General features: G+C 39.3%; 1 protein-coding gene across 1 annotated transcript; it reads left to right on the top strand.

Moving 5' to 3' along the window:
* Nucleotides 1-3,856: 3,856 nt before the first annotated feature.
* Nucleotides 3,857-4,234, top strand: LOC145983606 (protein GVQW3-like). Its single transcript, XM_083116669.1, has one exon. The coding sequence runs from the start codon at nt 3,857-3,859 to the stop codon at nt 4,232-4,234; it is 378 nt and encodes a 125-aa protein (XP_082972795.1).
* The last annotated feature ends 13,619 nt before the right edge of the window (nt 4,235-17,853 follow it).

Genomic DNA, 17,853 nt, shown 5'->3' with positions numbered 1-17,853 from the left:
TTGTGTGTTCAACATGTGTGTGTGCTACCACAACTAGTTTGTTTCAGTGATGTATCGTGGGGCACCAAAACCTGTATTATCCTTAATTTATGAGCATGAGTGTACAATATGGTAATGAAGAACGGTACGTAGGAGCACAAATGCAATATGGTACATACTAATGTTATCAGGAACGCATTAAAAGTCAATATGATATTAACTAACGTTACATAAATGTAACAAAACGGAACGGAACAAAATGCAATATGGTATTAACTATTGTGGTAAAGAATATAAAGAAACTCAACATGGTAGATGAGATGTTAATGTTGCAAGAAAGTAACAATTCAAAAAAGTTACCTAGTAACTTCACAGAGGAAAGGGATTAAATATAACCCATTTAACATATCATATCTTTGAACGTGCAGGAAGAAATATGGTAAAGGGAGGGGGGAAGGGGGGCAGGCCTGTAGAGACAGGGTGGTACAACGGGAAGTGTAAAGCGATGAAAAAGAAACTAGATCACGCGTTAAAAGTGTATAGATACGTAAATAGGATGGAAACCAGAAACAACTATATACCTATCGAGTAGAAAGGCTTATAATAACATTTTAACGGAAGAAAATGAGAAATAGATTTGATTTGATTTGATTTGATGTTAAAATTGTGGGTGCGTCAGCACTTAGGCTATTTTGCACCCGTCACATTATACGGGGTCCAGCCCCTTATCTTTACAAAGAACAACTCGAACGTTGCATAAGTAAAATCTTAAAAGCTTAAAATGTTCTGACTTTCGTTAAAAGCTGAGGCTGTAAAGGGGCACTCAGCACACATAAGGACAAAAGAACAGGACAATACAAACAAAATTATACTGGCCATGGGGCCAGTCGCCAGAGCCTCGTTAGTCTTTAGTCCAGGGTGTACTAACGTGGAAGTGAGGATGACATTTGGGTGTACTACGTGGAAGGTCACCCCTTACACCCCGAAAATGAGAAATAGGAACAGGGAAATTTTGAAGATATAAAAAAGGCCGTAGCAGAAAAGAATAATACCGCTTTGTGGGGCATATTACGGAAATTACGGGGCCAAAACGGCAACTGGGCACATATTGAACCTTACATTTGGGAAGCACACTGTCATTGTGTCGTCGGGGGAGGTGGGGGGCCACCACGCCTAGAAGTTACGCGGGAAATATACTTTTTAGGGGATATCATTCCGATTCTTAGCAAAGGTATAGGGGTCGATGAGATAAAAATAGCGATAAGGAAACTGAAAAAGGGGAAAGCCGCAGGACTTGACTCCATTGGCGCGGAATTTTTCAAAGCCAACGAAACTGACATTCATATGGTGGAAGCACAAAGCAAATTAATGGACAAGATTTTTAAGGACGGGTACTTTCCGAAGGACTGGTCAAACTCCATAATCTGTCCTATTTATAAAGGGAAAGGGGACAGAAATGACGCAAACAATTTCAGGGGCATTTCTTTATTACCTATATGGAGTAAAGTTTACACACACATCTTAAACCGTAGGATCCAGAAATGGACAGAAATATTCGACAAAATCTCACCACTACAAGCGGGCTTCAGGAAAGAGTACAGCACGGTAGACAACATATTCATATTACAAACACTAGTACAGAGGAAAATTAAACAGAAGCGGGGGAAATTATACGCATGTTTCGTTGATTTTGAAAAAGCATTTGATAAAGTTCATAGGGAAATTTTGTGGGAAAACTTGTATGAGAAGGAAATGTCCGCGAGCATGATCAGAGCACTGAAAGCAATGTATGCGAGGGTAGAATTCGGAGTAAGATGCGAAGGAAACCAAGTCTCGGCATTCTAGCCTTCACTCAGGGGAAATGTTGAATTCCTATAAATAATTATGCATTTCTAATTTAAACTTTACATACCTATAGTATTGTATGTATTCAGTGTGGTTTCCCCGGTGGAGGTAGTGGTAACCAGGGACTCGTAACGTAACGAAGTGAAGTGGTATTTCAATTACGGTTTCCGTAACGTTACTACCAGAAACAGAGTAACTTTTTTCGTTAACAGAAACGTTACCTCCGGTATATGAAACATTACGTTACATGTGTGCATAACGGTACCGAACCATAACTGATCTGTAAACGAGTAGGTCGTTACGTCACGCTTTAACGTTACATTTATTGCCGGTAACCAGTAACGTTACAGGGTAAGAAAGGGGTTCGTCACGTATTGACTAGTAACTTTAGTGTGTGTGCAAAGTGTTAGTAACGTTACAATTAACCAGTAACTTAATTGAGGTCACAGTAAGAATGTTATACTCCTTGCTTCAAAGCAATAACGTTATTGATAGCTGGTATCATACAGACGTTCCGATTATTTTTTTTATTTGATTTTTTTAAATTTTACTTCGCGTTTTGTTCCTCTTGGCTAATTTGCAAAGATGGGGATGAGTGATGGAATGATGAAAATGATATGGACATTCACACACAACCATGCCCGAGCGGGATTCGAACCCGGGACCCTTGGCGTCGCAGCGCGATGTGCATACGTTCCGATATGTAGTACCGTTTTTGATGCTGTATTCAGGGGCGAATAACTTAAGACTTTTGTGTTCTTTGATTTGGTAATGGTTTCACAAAAGTATTTTTCGTAAAATGGAATTACATGTCTTTTACGAATAGCAAATGCCATTTTCGAAGTTTTGCCAAGCAGCATAGTAACGTTACAGTATTAAAAGCCATTATGTGATAATACGTATTTTCGTTTCGGTTAGCCGTGCAGATCATTTATGTGAATTTGTTCTAATCTGTGTCTCTACACAAGATGAATTTTACGTGCGTGTTCGCTTTTAACAATAGGAAAACATACCAATAGTGTGTTGAAGTCAACATTTTCCTTCCCCCACACTTCTCTCTCTCTCTCCCTCTCAGAGGTGCAACCACGATTTTTTGTCTGGGGGGCCAAGTAGCAGGGTAAATGTACCAATAATAATAATTTTAATAATAATAATGCTAATTATTATTATTATTTTAATAATCATAAAGCTATTCTTCTTATTGTTATTATGGTTTGCATTATTTTATTTCGCTTCTTGTGGCACTTTTGGTTAACTTGCGAAGAGGGGGATGAGTGATGATATGGTAAAACATCCATCACGCCCAAGTTACGATTCGAACACGGAACCAACATTATTAGTATTATTATTATTATTATTATTATTATTATTATTATTATTATTATTAGTACTACTACTACTACTAGTAGTAGTAGTAATAGAAGTAGTAGTAGTAGTAGTAGTAGTAGTAGTAGAAGTAGTAGTGGTAGCTCTCCCTATTGGCGGAGTTGTTAGCACATTGCACTACGACGCCAGGGGTCCCGGGTTCGAATCCCGGCATGGGCATGGATGTTTGTGAGTATCTATTCATCAAGTTCATCATGTCATCACTCATCCCCATCTTCGCAAATTAGCCAAAAGTGACACAAAAAGCGAAGCAAAATAAAGAAAGTAGTAGTAGTAGTATCAAAGACGTTATTATCCTCTTAAATTATACAAAAAGGGGTAGAAGTTGGTACTAAAACATTTGTGTTCGAACAAACGATTGAATTATATTTTCAACACGTTCAATTTCACATTAATAATGGAAAACAAGCACACGAACTATTTTTGAAAGACAGAAAGTGCTTGATATGAGGGGCAGTCAAATGGAAAAAGAACACCCACCATAAAACACATTCCTCGCAAAAGTTGGCAACACTGTTGTTACGTATCGATACTGTCATATGTAGGGTAGGAGAAATGCATAGTGAAAACGCACAGGTCCACACAATTGCTTCGTCATTGCTCAGGAGGTGAGCGTAGTGAAAAGTGTGTTCGTCCAGCATTGGAAATGGAGGAAAGCAAAGAAAAGCAGAGAGGTGTGGTTCATTTCTTGGTGGCTGAGGGTGCTGGAACACGTGAAATTCATCGTCGCATGTCTGCAGTGTATGGCGAACACTGCATGTCCCTGACAAGTGTGCACGAGTGGCAGAAGAGATTCCGCGAAGGACGCACATCACTGCAAGACGATCCGCGCCCGGGACAGGCCCATCGAGCCATTACGCCTGATGTGATTGCGAGGATCGATGGTCTGATCCGGGAAGACCGACGAATCACAGAGAAAGAAATTCGTGTTCAGGTTGGCATTAGTCATGGCTCTGTGCATGCCATTATCAAAGATGACCTGCAGTTCAAAAAATTTGCGTGCAGTGGGTTCCGCATCAACTGACGGAGGGACAAAAGATTGACAGAATGACTGCATGTCTGAGTCATTTGCAGCGGTACCACGAGGAAGAGTATGCGTTTCTGTCAAGCATATTACATCCTTAGCAGGATTAAGCATCTGCTGAAACACATAATAAATTGTAATGTACTGCGAAATTTATTGTCAAGGCATCTAACATCCCAACTTATTCCCCATTAGATGGCGTCTGCTGATAAGGGATGAGCCCCCCGAAAGTAAATCCTGGCTACGGATCTGCAATTGTGTAACAGGTCTCATGATTTATTTTATAATTTGATGTTTTAGTTAGGAATATATTGAGTTTTCAATTTCCCATTGCTGCATTATGACGGGGGAGGGGGTTCGAAAGAGAGCGTCATTTGCTGCGGCTGTCCACGGCGGCAAAATTACTAGTTCCGACCCTGTTAGTAGCGACATGATTTGCACTGTCATTGTTGGCAAGGTTTCCCCTGTAAGATGGTGCAAAACGGTTTCTTTGTGAGATAATTGGTAAAACTACACACAATAATGAAGCTCCACTTTAAACTGTAAGTTCAGTCCCGATTACAATGCAATTACAATAGAGTGTTCTCTTATTTTATTACCTGTTTTCATAACATAGAATAATAGGTTGTAATATTCAGTAATTGCCCGACCCTGTGGCCGAGTGGTTGTCGACCTCCGTGGCGAAGTGGTCAGTCTGCCTGCAGCTCGTGCAGGTATCAGTTCGTACCGAGCTCCGCTCTTCGCGTGAGAAGGCTTAGTGATCGAACTGTCCGAGTTAGCTAGGGCCGTATACGGTTTGCTAGTGTTGTGTTAGTTCTTTTTTCCTTTGGAGTGCAAGCGAGGTTTTGACTACAATTACCGTGAGCCAGTGAAGATACGATGAAATAGTTCACGATGAATACACAAAGAGAAAACACCTTGAAATTTGTTTTCCGTGAGGTCAAAACGCGACCTACGTCATTGGATTTTCATCGATGGTTTCATGATGTCTACCAAGTGCCTACGAACCAAGTGCTCAGTTTTGAAATAGATTAATTTCGTAAGTGTTTGTACGTGAAATTTGCGACAAAAGTGGTAGGAGAAAGGTTACTAAATGATTTTGGTGCTGAGGTAATCTACAGTGACGTAGATGGTGATCATAAAGTTGAAGTAGAATGGGCCCACCAGCGGCATGTAATCGTCAGAATCCATGTAGTCCCAATTGAATTAAGTGCAGAAGTGATAAGTCGTGTCATGAGGTCTTATGGGGAAGTGTTAAAAATTGAAGACGAGACATACTCTGCAGATCACATTTACCCTACTCGAACTGGACGTGCCTTGATTAAAATGATACTACGTAAACCCATACCCTCATATGTAACAATGAATGGAGACTCTTATTGGGTAACATACCCTGGGCAGGTGCGTACGTGTCTCGCGTGTTAGGGGGAGGATCATGTAGTTGCTCAGTGCCCTAAGCGTCGATCCTCAGAGAACCAGCCCCGCAGGGGTCCGGTTAATCTACCCGCTGACAATGTACCGATGGTATATGAACCAACTGTGCTACCCGTACGGACTAAACCAAGAGATTCAGTTCTGTTCGTTGCAGAAGTCCCAGCGTCAGGAGATAGCAATGGAGGGAACACGGATAGCCCCAGAATCACCGACGAGGAGACAGGTACCAGACAGGAAGTTAGTGAGAAGAATGCACCAACAGGAAGGGAAGAGATGGAGCAGCCAACATTGACCACTTCAGAGGAGATGCATCACATACCCCCGCCCCCACCCCCAAGTCCTTTGTTCGCGGAGACAGAATTCCCCGTAGTTACCTCTCCTAGGAAATCACGGTCAAGATCTGTATCAAGGTTACGGTCAGTGGCGGAAGAGTCCATGGTGCTACGTAGAAAGAAGAAGAAAAATAATGAATGCGTAAGTTCCACAATAGTTCATAACGAATTTAGAGTAGAACCTGGTACCCCAAAACAAGATGTTTCAAAGGGTAGTTTAACAAGTCATTCAGGAAATGTAATTAAAGAGAAACCTTCGACGAGTAACAAACTTACCCCAGATTTATTTAGTGGAAAGCATAGTTAATGCATTCTAGGCAGAAATTAGAGTTTAGTAATGTTGAATGTAAGTAAGTTTAGTTTTCTTTTGTGGACAGTTCTAATCATGCAAACATTTACCTTGGCATCTATAAATTTGAATCAAATGCAAAGTAAGACCAAAATAATTGCTCTCAATGACTTTCTTATTAAATCGTCTATTGATGTGGCCCTCTTACAAGAGGTAGCCATAGACGATTTTTCTGTACTGAACATGTTTAAAGTTTACAACAATTTTACTCCCTTTGCACAAGGGACTGCCATAGCATGTAGGCGACACTTGGATTTACGTAATGTTGTGCCCCATCCCACGGGCAGACAAATCAGTGCCAAATTAGGCTCAGTGTTTCTCTGTAATGTGTATGCTCCGTCAGGAAGCCAAAACAGACGGGAAAGAGAAGATTTTTTTTCAACAGTTGTAGGGCCCGAGTTGACATCCCACACACTAGACACTATACTAGTGGGAGATTTTAACTGCGTAATTCGTTCACAAGATCAAAATCCAGGATACAACTTCTCACGTGCGCTCTATGAATTAACGCAGGGGTTACAACTGCTTGACGCTTGGATACACACCAATGGCGAAAGTCAAGGTTACACACATATCACCTCCAATAGTGCGTCAAGGATCGATAGGTTTTATGTCGCACCAAGATGTCAGGAATATATAATTAGGTTTCAAAATTTTCCAGTATGCTTTAGTGATCATAGTGTCCCAATTCTCAAAATAAATTTAGATTTGATCAAACCCCGACAAGGTAGCGGATACTGGCTTTTAAATAGCACATTATTACGCAATGGTAGTTATGTGCAGCTAATCAGGGAAACGTGGAACGAACTCAAGGCCTCTCGGCCAGTGCACAAGACCCTAAACGAGTGGTGGGAAACTCGAGTTAAGCCTAAATTTCGTCAGGTCAGTAAATTCTTCAGTGCAGAGGTTAGTAGAGATCAAAGAAACAAATATAATTTTTTGTATGCAGTCTTGAATGATCTCCATCGTTTAGCATTGCAAGGTAATTTCGATCGTCCTTATGCAAATGAAATAAAAGCGCAATTACTTGCTATACATAGGAAACGAAAATCTGCAGCAATAATAAAAAGCAAGATTCTTCCTATAGACCCAGACGAGCAAGCCACACTAAGTCACATTCTTCAAGAACATAAACACGCCAGGAGTCACGTTATTCATAAATTAACTTTAGATTCCGGTGAAGTTGTCACCAGCCCTCATAGTATACACCACAGGTTTTTGCAATACTATAAAAATCTTTTTGGTCAAGCCTTTAATCCAACAGAAACGCAATGCAATTTTTTGAACTACCTCCCTGCGTCACTGACAGAAAATGAAAGAACTGAGCTCACACAACCGTTTAGTAAAAAGGAGGTTCATGATGCAGTATTCAAAGCTCCGAGGAATAAAACTACAGCCGAAGATGGATTACCATCAGAATTCTATCAATGTTTCTGGGATCTAATAGGAGACGAATTAACGGAATGGGTCAACGAAGTGTTGACAACAGGGACCATAGGGAAGACCAGTAGCACGGGAGTTATAATGTTAGTTCCCAAAAAGGCAAATCCAAAGTTCGTCACAGATTTTAGGCCAATTTCCATATTGAGCAGTGACATCAAACTTATAAGTAGGTGCATAAATCAGCGTTTAAAAAAAATATATGGTTAAACTTATTGGCAATTTACAGTTCGCTTGTAATACGTCCCAAAGTATACATCACTTGCTACAAACGATAAGAGACGTAATTATTACCAAACAAAATAAGAATGCATCAGAGGCAATTCTATCTTTAGATTTTTCTCAAGCATATGACAGAGTGAGCCACGAATATCTGTACAAAGTCTTAGAAGCATATGGCTTCGGAGACACTTTTCTTAATTGGATAAAAACATTATATAATCATATGCTGCTAAAACTCAAAATGAATGGTTTCTTGACAACAAGTTTTAAAATGCGACGAGGTGTACTACAAGGTAGTCCCTTGAGTAGCACATTGTACGTCCTCACAATAGCCCCCTTTTTGTTTAGTATCCAGCATCATTTACAGGGCATTTCTATGGCTTCCACCACAATACAAGTTGGCAGTTTCATGGACGACATCACGATTTTTCTCAAGGATGAAAGAGATCTGTGCAGTGTTAAAAGCCAAATACATACTTTTGAGCTCACATCAGGAGCAAAACTAAACAATCGAAAGTCATTCCTAATGCCCCTTGGCAAGGAGAATCCTTTCACAAACAATACGGAGATCCCTGTAGATAAGAAAATAAAAGTTTTAGGTATAAACTTCTATGCAAATATCGATGAAACGATCGAAGCCAATAGTAATCTCACGTGCGAGAGGGCAATCTACGTCCTCAGAGTGAACAAGATGCGCTCTCTGAGTTTAAAAGCACGAGTAAGATTTATTAACGTTTTTGCTCTCTCTAAACTTTGGTATGTAGCAAAAATCCTGCCCTTCAAAACACAGCACTTAGCCAAGGTCAACAAAGCTGTTGGCTGCTTTTTGTGGCACGATACAATTTTCCGGGTGGCAATAAATGAGGTCACGTTATCAGAGAAGACAGGTGGGGGTTGGCACTAATACACGTGAACACAGAGGCAAGAGCATTGTTTGTACAGACTGGCCTTAAAACAGCTTTCTCACTGCACGAGTCAACGACCCAAGCATGTATACAGACGATAATACAGGACATTCCATTAGAAGCTCCCATCGATATCCAAAGTATCCCCAAAAGGTTTTCGTTTTATAAGGACATCGCTTTACAGGTATGCTACCAGTTATTACGACATGAGACAATTACACCATCTGTTAAAAAGTTATATAGTGAAATCAATAGTTTCAAGCACACAGTACCACGAATAGTCAGGGATTTCAATACACATAATTGGCCACAAATATGGGAAAATGTCTCCGCCAAACACCTTTCAAAAGCTGCCCAATCAATATGGTACAAACTGGTTCATCGTGTTATAGTGACAAGAGATAGGACATACCAATATGGAATCAGTGACTCTCCTAACTGTATATCATGCAACGTGCCTGACTCTTTAGCCCACAGGATAACCAAGTGTCGCAACTCCTCCACGGCGTGGAACAAATTGCGAACAATGCTCAGTCGTATATGCCGCACCTCATTAACAAAGTTTACGGATACAGATATAGTTTTTCCTGCTTTCAATTTTTATCCACCAACAAAACAACGAGCAGTACAATGGTTGATAACAGAATACTTATTATATATATTTCACAATGACGAGAGCTGTTTTAAGAAACAATTCAGTATCTTCTTGCAAGAACAATATGAAAAAATTCCTCTCCAAGCAAGGAAGAAATGGTATGCAAATTTCTTATTAGTGCTTTATACTTAATTTAGGTCAAACAAAAATGTAAAGGTTAACCAGATAGAAATACGAATTGTAATAGCAGTACTACACTTATGTCAAAAAAAAAAGTGGTTAGCAGAGCGCGCTACAACGCCAGGGGTTCTGGGTTCGAGTCCCGGGTAAGGCATGGGTATTTGTGTTCGTCCAGTTGATACGAAAGAAAGAAAAATGTAAGAATTGAAAAGTGTAAAAGTGAGAGAAAGAGTCAATGGTGGGGAATACCTCTGTGTAGGGGGTATTTCCTTTATTAAAAAAAAAAAAGTGGTTAGCACATCGCGCTGCAGCTCCAAGGGTCCCGGGTTCGAATCCCGGTCGGGCTTGGTTGTTTGTGAATGTCCATTCATCAATTTCATCATTTCAGCACTCATCCCCATCTTCGCAAATTAGCCTAGAGGCACAAACGCAAAGTAAAATAAACTAAATCAATCAATCAATCAGTAATATTCTGCTATCTTTATTACTTATACACCCAGCAAAAGACAGCGTATTTAAAATTATTTATCCTATATCTGTATTTATACAATTTATTTATTGATTTGCTGTATTTAACTTCGTTTTGTGTGCCACTATTGGCTAATTTGCGAAGATGGGAATGTTTGATGATTTGATTCTAACCCGGGACCCCTGGCGTTGTTGCGCGATGTGCTAACTACTCCGCCGCGGGGGCGCCTTTATACAATTTATGAAAACATGTATTACAAATATATCGGATTCAGAACTACAAAAAAAGGCGACTACGAATGTATCACATTTACTGTATGCAGGAACTCTAAACTAACAGGATTTTAGAGTTCTCTGTACTTAACATATATGCGATGATTTCATGGACTGTTACGTTATGCACAGAAAGGCTAATCGGGAATGGACCTACAGTTTAAAGTGGCACATATTGTAACTGGCAATTTGAGTTGGCAACCCTATCAGAATCCAGGCGCGCCTGTGGCATACCTTCATTTTTGAGCAGGGTATCGACTTTTACCGGGCTGTGGTCTTACAACGGTTGACAGCCACCCTATGTGACTGAAATACGTCAAGACTTGCTTCAGGACCAAATTTATCAGCCATTAATTCAAGTTATGCAGGATGCACTTGAAAGCCAGAATACAAATATTTTGTGCTAAATACAAATGTAAAGGGGATTGAGTAGACATGACATTCGAAGGTAGATACGAACTCAAAAACTGAGTTACTGCATTCTAATGGTTGGTGTATTTAAGTACTGTTTTGACCCTATGATGATAATGATGGGGATTTATGTTTTTTAGAAGACTGACTCGAAATTTAAATTTGTATATGCTTTTTTTTATATTTTCAAGAAAATTATAAAATTGTTGTTTATTTAAATCAGCAAAACTATAATATTTTTCAATCACTTATTTCTGTGGGAGGAATACAATGTAGTGTAGAATTGAAAGAAGAAAAATCTTGCGTGCGTAAGGAACACTCGTATCCAGACCCGGAATTTTTTTCCTTTTTTACATTATCTACGCATGTTGCCTCTGTAGTTACCTCGGTGACCGAGTGTGCACATTAGTTTGTTAGATATTTTCCTAACAAAGGTTTCTAGTTCGAGTCAAAGTCTGCCGGGGGGGGGGGGGGTGCTATATATCCATTCATCAGTTTCCTCTTATATTTCCTTATTTTTATCCCCGTGATTATCCCAGAGTAACGGCTTAAAGGTAAGAAGATCGAGACGTGATTCTTAAAAAACAATTATTTGTGTTTTTCTTAGTTTTGACTAATCGCTAATGGAGCATTGCACAACACTTTACATGATACAGAATAATCCGTGTGTACCATTAATATATTTAAAACACATATCCAGAGTCATGTCTGCAGTCAGGATGTGTACAAAACGCTTTCTCTACTGATGATGGTAATTTGTTAATAAATAGAGTATATCTGCAATCAAGTTAAAAACTTATTAAATGGCTTACATTCAGCTTGACGTCATCACGCAGAGCACTCTGTGAAGATATCGAGAAAAATAATCAAGTGTATTAATATAAAGGTGTACGAGAAGCCTTTTGCGAAGAAATAATTTGCACTTCTCCACTTTACACATACATCTTTCACGGTTTCTGTATGGCTTTTGAAAAGGTATAAAGTACACATTCCTCATATGATCACGATAACCATACTTGCAATACTTAGTTAAACATCATACGCACAATGCTTACCCGGCATGTTTTCATAGCCATGGCGCAAGGAATTGTGGAGAAGTTGATCGTTGAATATCATCCATTTCTACTCAGTAGAAATTATTTTTTTTAATATAAATACGAATACCGATCTGAGCAAGTTAGTACAATTTGGTACCTCATGAATGTATTAATAATAATAATAATAATAATAATAATAATAATAATATATATATTACGTATTTCATTATATTCACAAAGCAGTTTTTCATGTGATATCCATACACAGTTACACAAAGGAAATATTTTCCATTACAAAACGTTCTAATAATTCCACATGAGTAAATACAAGAAGAAACTACTAATTACTTTACAATGTTTTCCTCTTTTTACATTACATATAAATGGAACAAAAGTCTTTAGGCTTGTTTTCATAATTAAAAGAACCACAATAATGATACTAAGAAACATGCTAAACTAAAAAAAATATTTATAATAAGAATGTAGCACATATATTACTTAGAAACAAAATTCTTTCCTGACAGTGTTTAAAAATGCAATTAATTATCTACAAATTTATAATAAACTTGTAATACTTGTTCAAAACAAACTAAAAAAAACAAAACAAAGTTCCTTCCTGCATGCAACAAATATTTAACCTTTTCCCCCTTCAAGGCCAAGCTAGTCTCAAAGGACCTTCTTCTCTTATCTCTAAATAGGCATTAAGAGAATATGAGTTCAAGTATTATAATGCATCATATATATATATATATTACCTTGAATAACATACATATAACCCACAGCGCTGCAGCCCTTGGAGGTCCTTGGCTTACCTACCGACTGCTGGTCTCCCTCCCACACTGTTCCTCCGTCAGCTGTTATAGCATGGAGATCTCAGACCAGTATTGGGGTGACGGGTGATCAGCCCGACGAACCCCCAGCCGTTATTGTAGGTCTTCTTGACCGGGTTACGCTCACTCACTCGGAGCTTCCCAATTTCCTCACGTGGTGGGTTGCCACCGGCCCTATACTTAGGCCGAATAAATTCCGACCAGAGCCGGATTCGAACCTACGCCGTCCCGCAGCGAACGATCTCAAGACGAGTGAACGCCTTAACCCGCTCGACTACGGAGGAGGACATATTACCTTGAATATGAATTAAAAATTTTGCTCTGAACCGTATTTTAATCCAAATACGTAAATTAGGTATATGAAATTGTCACTCTACGTAAAGAAAAATAAATGTGGAATGTGAAATTGAAAACGAAACTATTTACTACCGTTGTTTTCCAAGAAGGAATCGAATGTTTCATAACTTCAAAATGTGTTATATTGTGCAAAACAATTATTTTTTTTTTGTTTTTACTTTCGTTTTAATACAACAATATGGAAATTATTTCACTGTTGCTAACCAAAATTACATGAAACATTTCCTGTCATGTAGTAAATGTAGATACTACTTGTTTAAAAAAAAAAAAAATGATGTTTGGTATTATATCGACTGCTTTCACAAAACACAAAAGAAAGTAAATCATTTTGTCACTTTAAAATGTTAGCTTAATAACTTTCAAGAATAATGTTCTTGTTTTTACTTGTTATACAAGAATAAACAAAATGTTGAACATTTTTCCAGTTTCGGTTTTGAAGAACACCTTTACTTTTCAATATACACGCATCACATTCACTTTTCCCTGGTACTTGTCCGTTAATTGTATGGGCCTTAAAGAATTTTATGACAGCTTCCCTTTCCCCGGGTGACCACTTTGATCTTTTAAATGGTTTTCTTTGTGTACTGTTACTTTCCTTTTTAGTGACTTGAGGAAGTATTATATTTTGTTGTTCATCAATATTACTGTCTTGAGGAAGTACTATATTTTGTTGTTCATCACTATTAGTATCATATGCATCTGAAATAAAATAAAATAGTGTAACTGTAGAAACAAAAATATATAAATTGTCGCATTCAACACTCCCCTAACTTAACATTGTTACTACTAGGAAATTAATGCACACATTGTTTAAAAAATGAATCATGTAATAAGAACAACTAATAACATTTACTGAAACACTACTATATACCCTATTCACTTTTAGTGCTCTAAACGTTTCCAACCTATAGTTATATTTCAAGGTAGGTGGTCTGGAGCATGTATAATGTTACCTTCTCAATGTTCTTGTGTCTTACGCAGTACCAAATGGAAAATATTGTGTCTGGAATACCCATTGGCTTCATTTTCCCCCTTCATTGTGACTGACCGATTTTGAGAAGGACATTTTCTTGCTCACATAAAGCATACAGATTAAAGCCTACACTACTTCCTTTCTTTTCTTTAAAACGTATAATACATTCTTATTACCTTCATATTCATTTTGTTTTTACATGCTACTTTTGTAGTTGACAGCGAATTAAAATCAATACATCATCGACAGCTATTCTCGTAAATATACATTTGTTGTGAGGAAAATATTCTATTTAACACTCTGCACAATTCTACAACACTGGACATAGCTAAGCTATCCAGTACACTGGATTTTTATCTTAAGAATTCTTGTGAAAAAAATATCTTCGTGTGTCAATTAAATTATGAACCAATAGCAAAAAAGGTTACTAAACTTTTTGCAGCAAAGTTTTGATCTCGTATACAGGCAGAGAAATATTTCCAGAACAAGCTTAATTGAAAATTCAAGAGTCATTTCCAGAACTAACAGAAATAAAAATTCAAGAGTGTCTGTGCACGACAGAGTTTAAAGATATGTTTTACACGGGAGGGGGGGGGGGGGCAAAGGTAGGTATACAGTTACACATTATTTCCAAGTAACAAATATATATCTACTTTTGCACTCCCTGTATATTTTAACGATATATTTCTATAAGATTCAGACTTAATTTTCATGCACATAGGATGTGCAAAGGAAACTATTTTTATGAATCAAATGAGTAACTGATAAGTTGTTATGTTAATTTTTTTACATATTTTTGTACAAGTGCAAACTTGGTTTTAATTCATAAATTACAGATACTATTTTGTTTATAGGGTACTAGAATGATCTTCCATTATGCAATTGACAACAGTTTCAAATCCTATTAAAATTAGGGTGTTTTAATGCACTATAAATAGAACATTTTAATTCTTTGAACATAAATTTGTAATTATTTATTCCATCAATTTAAAATACAACCTTAGTGACAATGAAGTTCGACCAGTCACAAATATAGGAGTGCGTTGTGAAAGAAGGAGAACATATGCATATGCTGAACATATTTTATTCAGCAGGCTACATGGAACAAAGGAAAACATAAATTTCCGCTGCAACGCAGCAATGTATGGTGTCCACACAAAATAAAACATTTTCGCCCATCTACACGTGACATTGAAGTTCGACCACTGTTAGAGGGGATCCTGTTTACCATGGTGTGACGCCGCCCCGTCGGCGAATAACTGTGGCAATGCGTCGGGGCATGCTGCGGACGAGTCGTTCAAGGTATTCCACATCGATGCGGTGCCATTCCTCCTGCAGGCAGGCGAGAAGAGCAGCCACTGTCGTGGGTCCCCTCTGTTGCACACATCGCTTAAGAACACGCCACACATTCTCAATGGGCGAGAGGTCGGGACTCGATGGTGGCCATGGGAGAGTTCGCACGTGATGGCGAGTCAACCATTCTCTTGTCAGCCGCGCTGTATGAGGCCTGGAATTGTCGTGTTGAAAGGTGAGACGCCGACTGTGGAACAGGTGCCTTCGCACTGTGGGAAGATGCCGCTCCAGTATGCGTGTATAGGCGTGTGCATTCACAATGCCCTCACAGACGTGTAGTGGGCCAACCCCAGATGCCGTCATGCATTCCCATACCATCACTGACGCAGGTTTCTGTACCCGACGTGCATAACATTTTGCTTCATTCTGTTCCTCCTTCCGACAAATGACTGTTTTCCGTATTTTCCCGTACACAATATTGAAAATGGATTCGTCCGTCCACAAAACCCTGTTCCACTGCCGAAATGTCCATCCCCGGTACATTCATGCCCACCGTAGTCGATTGCTTTTGTTCAACATGGAAAGGAAGGGTTTACGTTTCGCCTTGTACACTCGGTAACCGCATCGCTGTAGGTAACGGCGAATGGTTCTGGTTGACACTTCAATGTGAAAGCGTTCTCGAGTCCACAGTCGTAATTCGGCCACAGAAACATGATTGTTGGTCTGGATATAGCGTCTAAATATCCGTAGGTCACACACGCTCAGCAGGCGTTTTCGACCGGGGGCCTTACCTGGCTCTGTAGTACCCGTATTTTGGTGGTGTTTGATGATGCAGTGGACGGTTGACTTGGGTAAGTTCAGTTGGCGCACTATTTCCCGTTCACTGAGTCCATCCCGTTGCAACTCCGCTACTCTTCTCCTCACGGTGTTGTCAATAGGTTTGCCCCTGGCCATGGTGATGATGCACTGCGGTTCTTCGGTGCACAGCACGCGCTTATATACGGCGGACTCCCTTATCGTGTCCGTGACGTCATGCTTCCGTCGAATGCGCCACTATCTGGAATTTTCCGAATGTGTCTGGTGCCTGGTCGAAGTTCAATGTCACGCGTATTGTTCCCCGTTTTCGTTCTTTACGTGACCTTGGGTGCAACATGCTGGGATCACGATTCTTGCCTGCTCACAGGCCTCCTCTTACACACATGCGTCACTTCTGCGGGTCACCCATTCCACCGCCTATGCCTCTGTGCATTCAATCACGTATTCCTTTCTGGTCGAACTTCATTGTCACCAAGGTTATAGTATTTGACACTAGAGTGAAATGTTCATCAAAATACTGAAAATAACTCGAATTACGTATTTGTTTGTATATGTAATGTGTGTTATATAGAGCCGCATTTCTTCCACTTTTGGCTAATTTGTACGATGAGCATGAATGATGATAAAATTGACAAATTAACAAAAACAAATAAAACTCAAGTCCTGGCCGATACTCGAAATGTGTACAGTCATGGAAAAAAGTTCTTCCCCATAAGGCTTTAATAGGAGCAAGTAATGCAGGAGGGTAGGCAACACATATTGCACCCTTCGATGATCGGGTGATTTTGCCTGTCTTAACACCGAGAAATGTGTTCCACGCGAAGGTCAACATGACAGGAAAGCAAAGAGGGTCACGTGACTATTGGTTACGTGGTGTGTTGTGCTTCTCCACGTCCCCAGTTCTTGATCCACATTGCAGAAAAAGTAGAGCTGCATGCAATATATGAAAATAGGTTGTTTTCAACTACACGCTTAATTATAATTTTCCCAATTGTAAATCTATCAGACGTGTCTCCCGATTTAGTCGGGACAGTCTTTTACTTTGAATTCCTGTTTGTCATAGGCGTAACTTGACGGGAGCAGAAAGGGCATTTGTAACCCCCCCCCCCCATCAGGTTTCTTAAAGCTGCTAAAACAGGAATTAAATACTATGATTTGACGCGTCCAAAAAAAGTATTATATTGAAAGATTGTTCCCAAATACGTAGATAGCAATTTAATACTTTGAAAGTGTCTCAGATTTGTTTATTATGTCACATCTTAGTGTGGCACAGGTCTACTACAAAAGTGGAATTTCGTAACAGAAATATGAACCCACTCCTTATATTTCGTAGCCGATTTCATCTTGAAACTGAAACTAAGAATATTAGTTAACAATGTCATTGGTAAACAATAAAAAAAATGTGTTAGACCCAATTCTTTAATACCTTATCATAATCTTTATCGCAATTTTAAATTTTGTTGTAAGTCCACTTTATGCAAAAAAAAAGGTAAAGTTCTCACCTGTGCTTAGCGCTACGCCATGAAGGCGTATAGGGGGTGTGGGGGTAACGCCCCACACTTTCTTGATTCGTTCGTGAGTGGGGGTGATGTGATCAGCATCACGCCCCTGACCGCCTTTACCCCCAGGGTTTCCCCCAGGTACCCATGTCATTCGACGCTGGGTGGGCGCCGGGGCCGCTTCCAACGTTAGAAAAGTTACCGG

This window comes from Lepisma saccharinum, chromosome 2, assembly GCF_977018435.1.
Source record: "Lepisma saccharinum chromosome 2, izLepSacc3.1, whole genome shotgun sequence".
In the NCBI taxonomy this organism is placed as follows: Eukaryota; Metazoa; Arthropoda; class Insecta; order Zygentoma; family Lepismatidae; genus Lepisma; species Lepisma saccharinum.
This window is presented reverse-complemented; position numbering and strand designations above follow the sequence as displayed.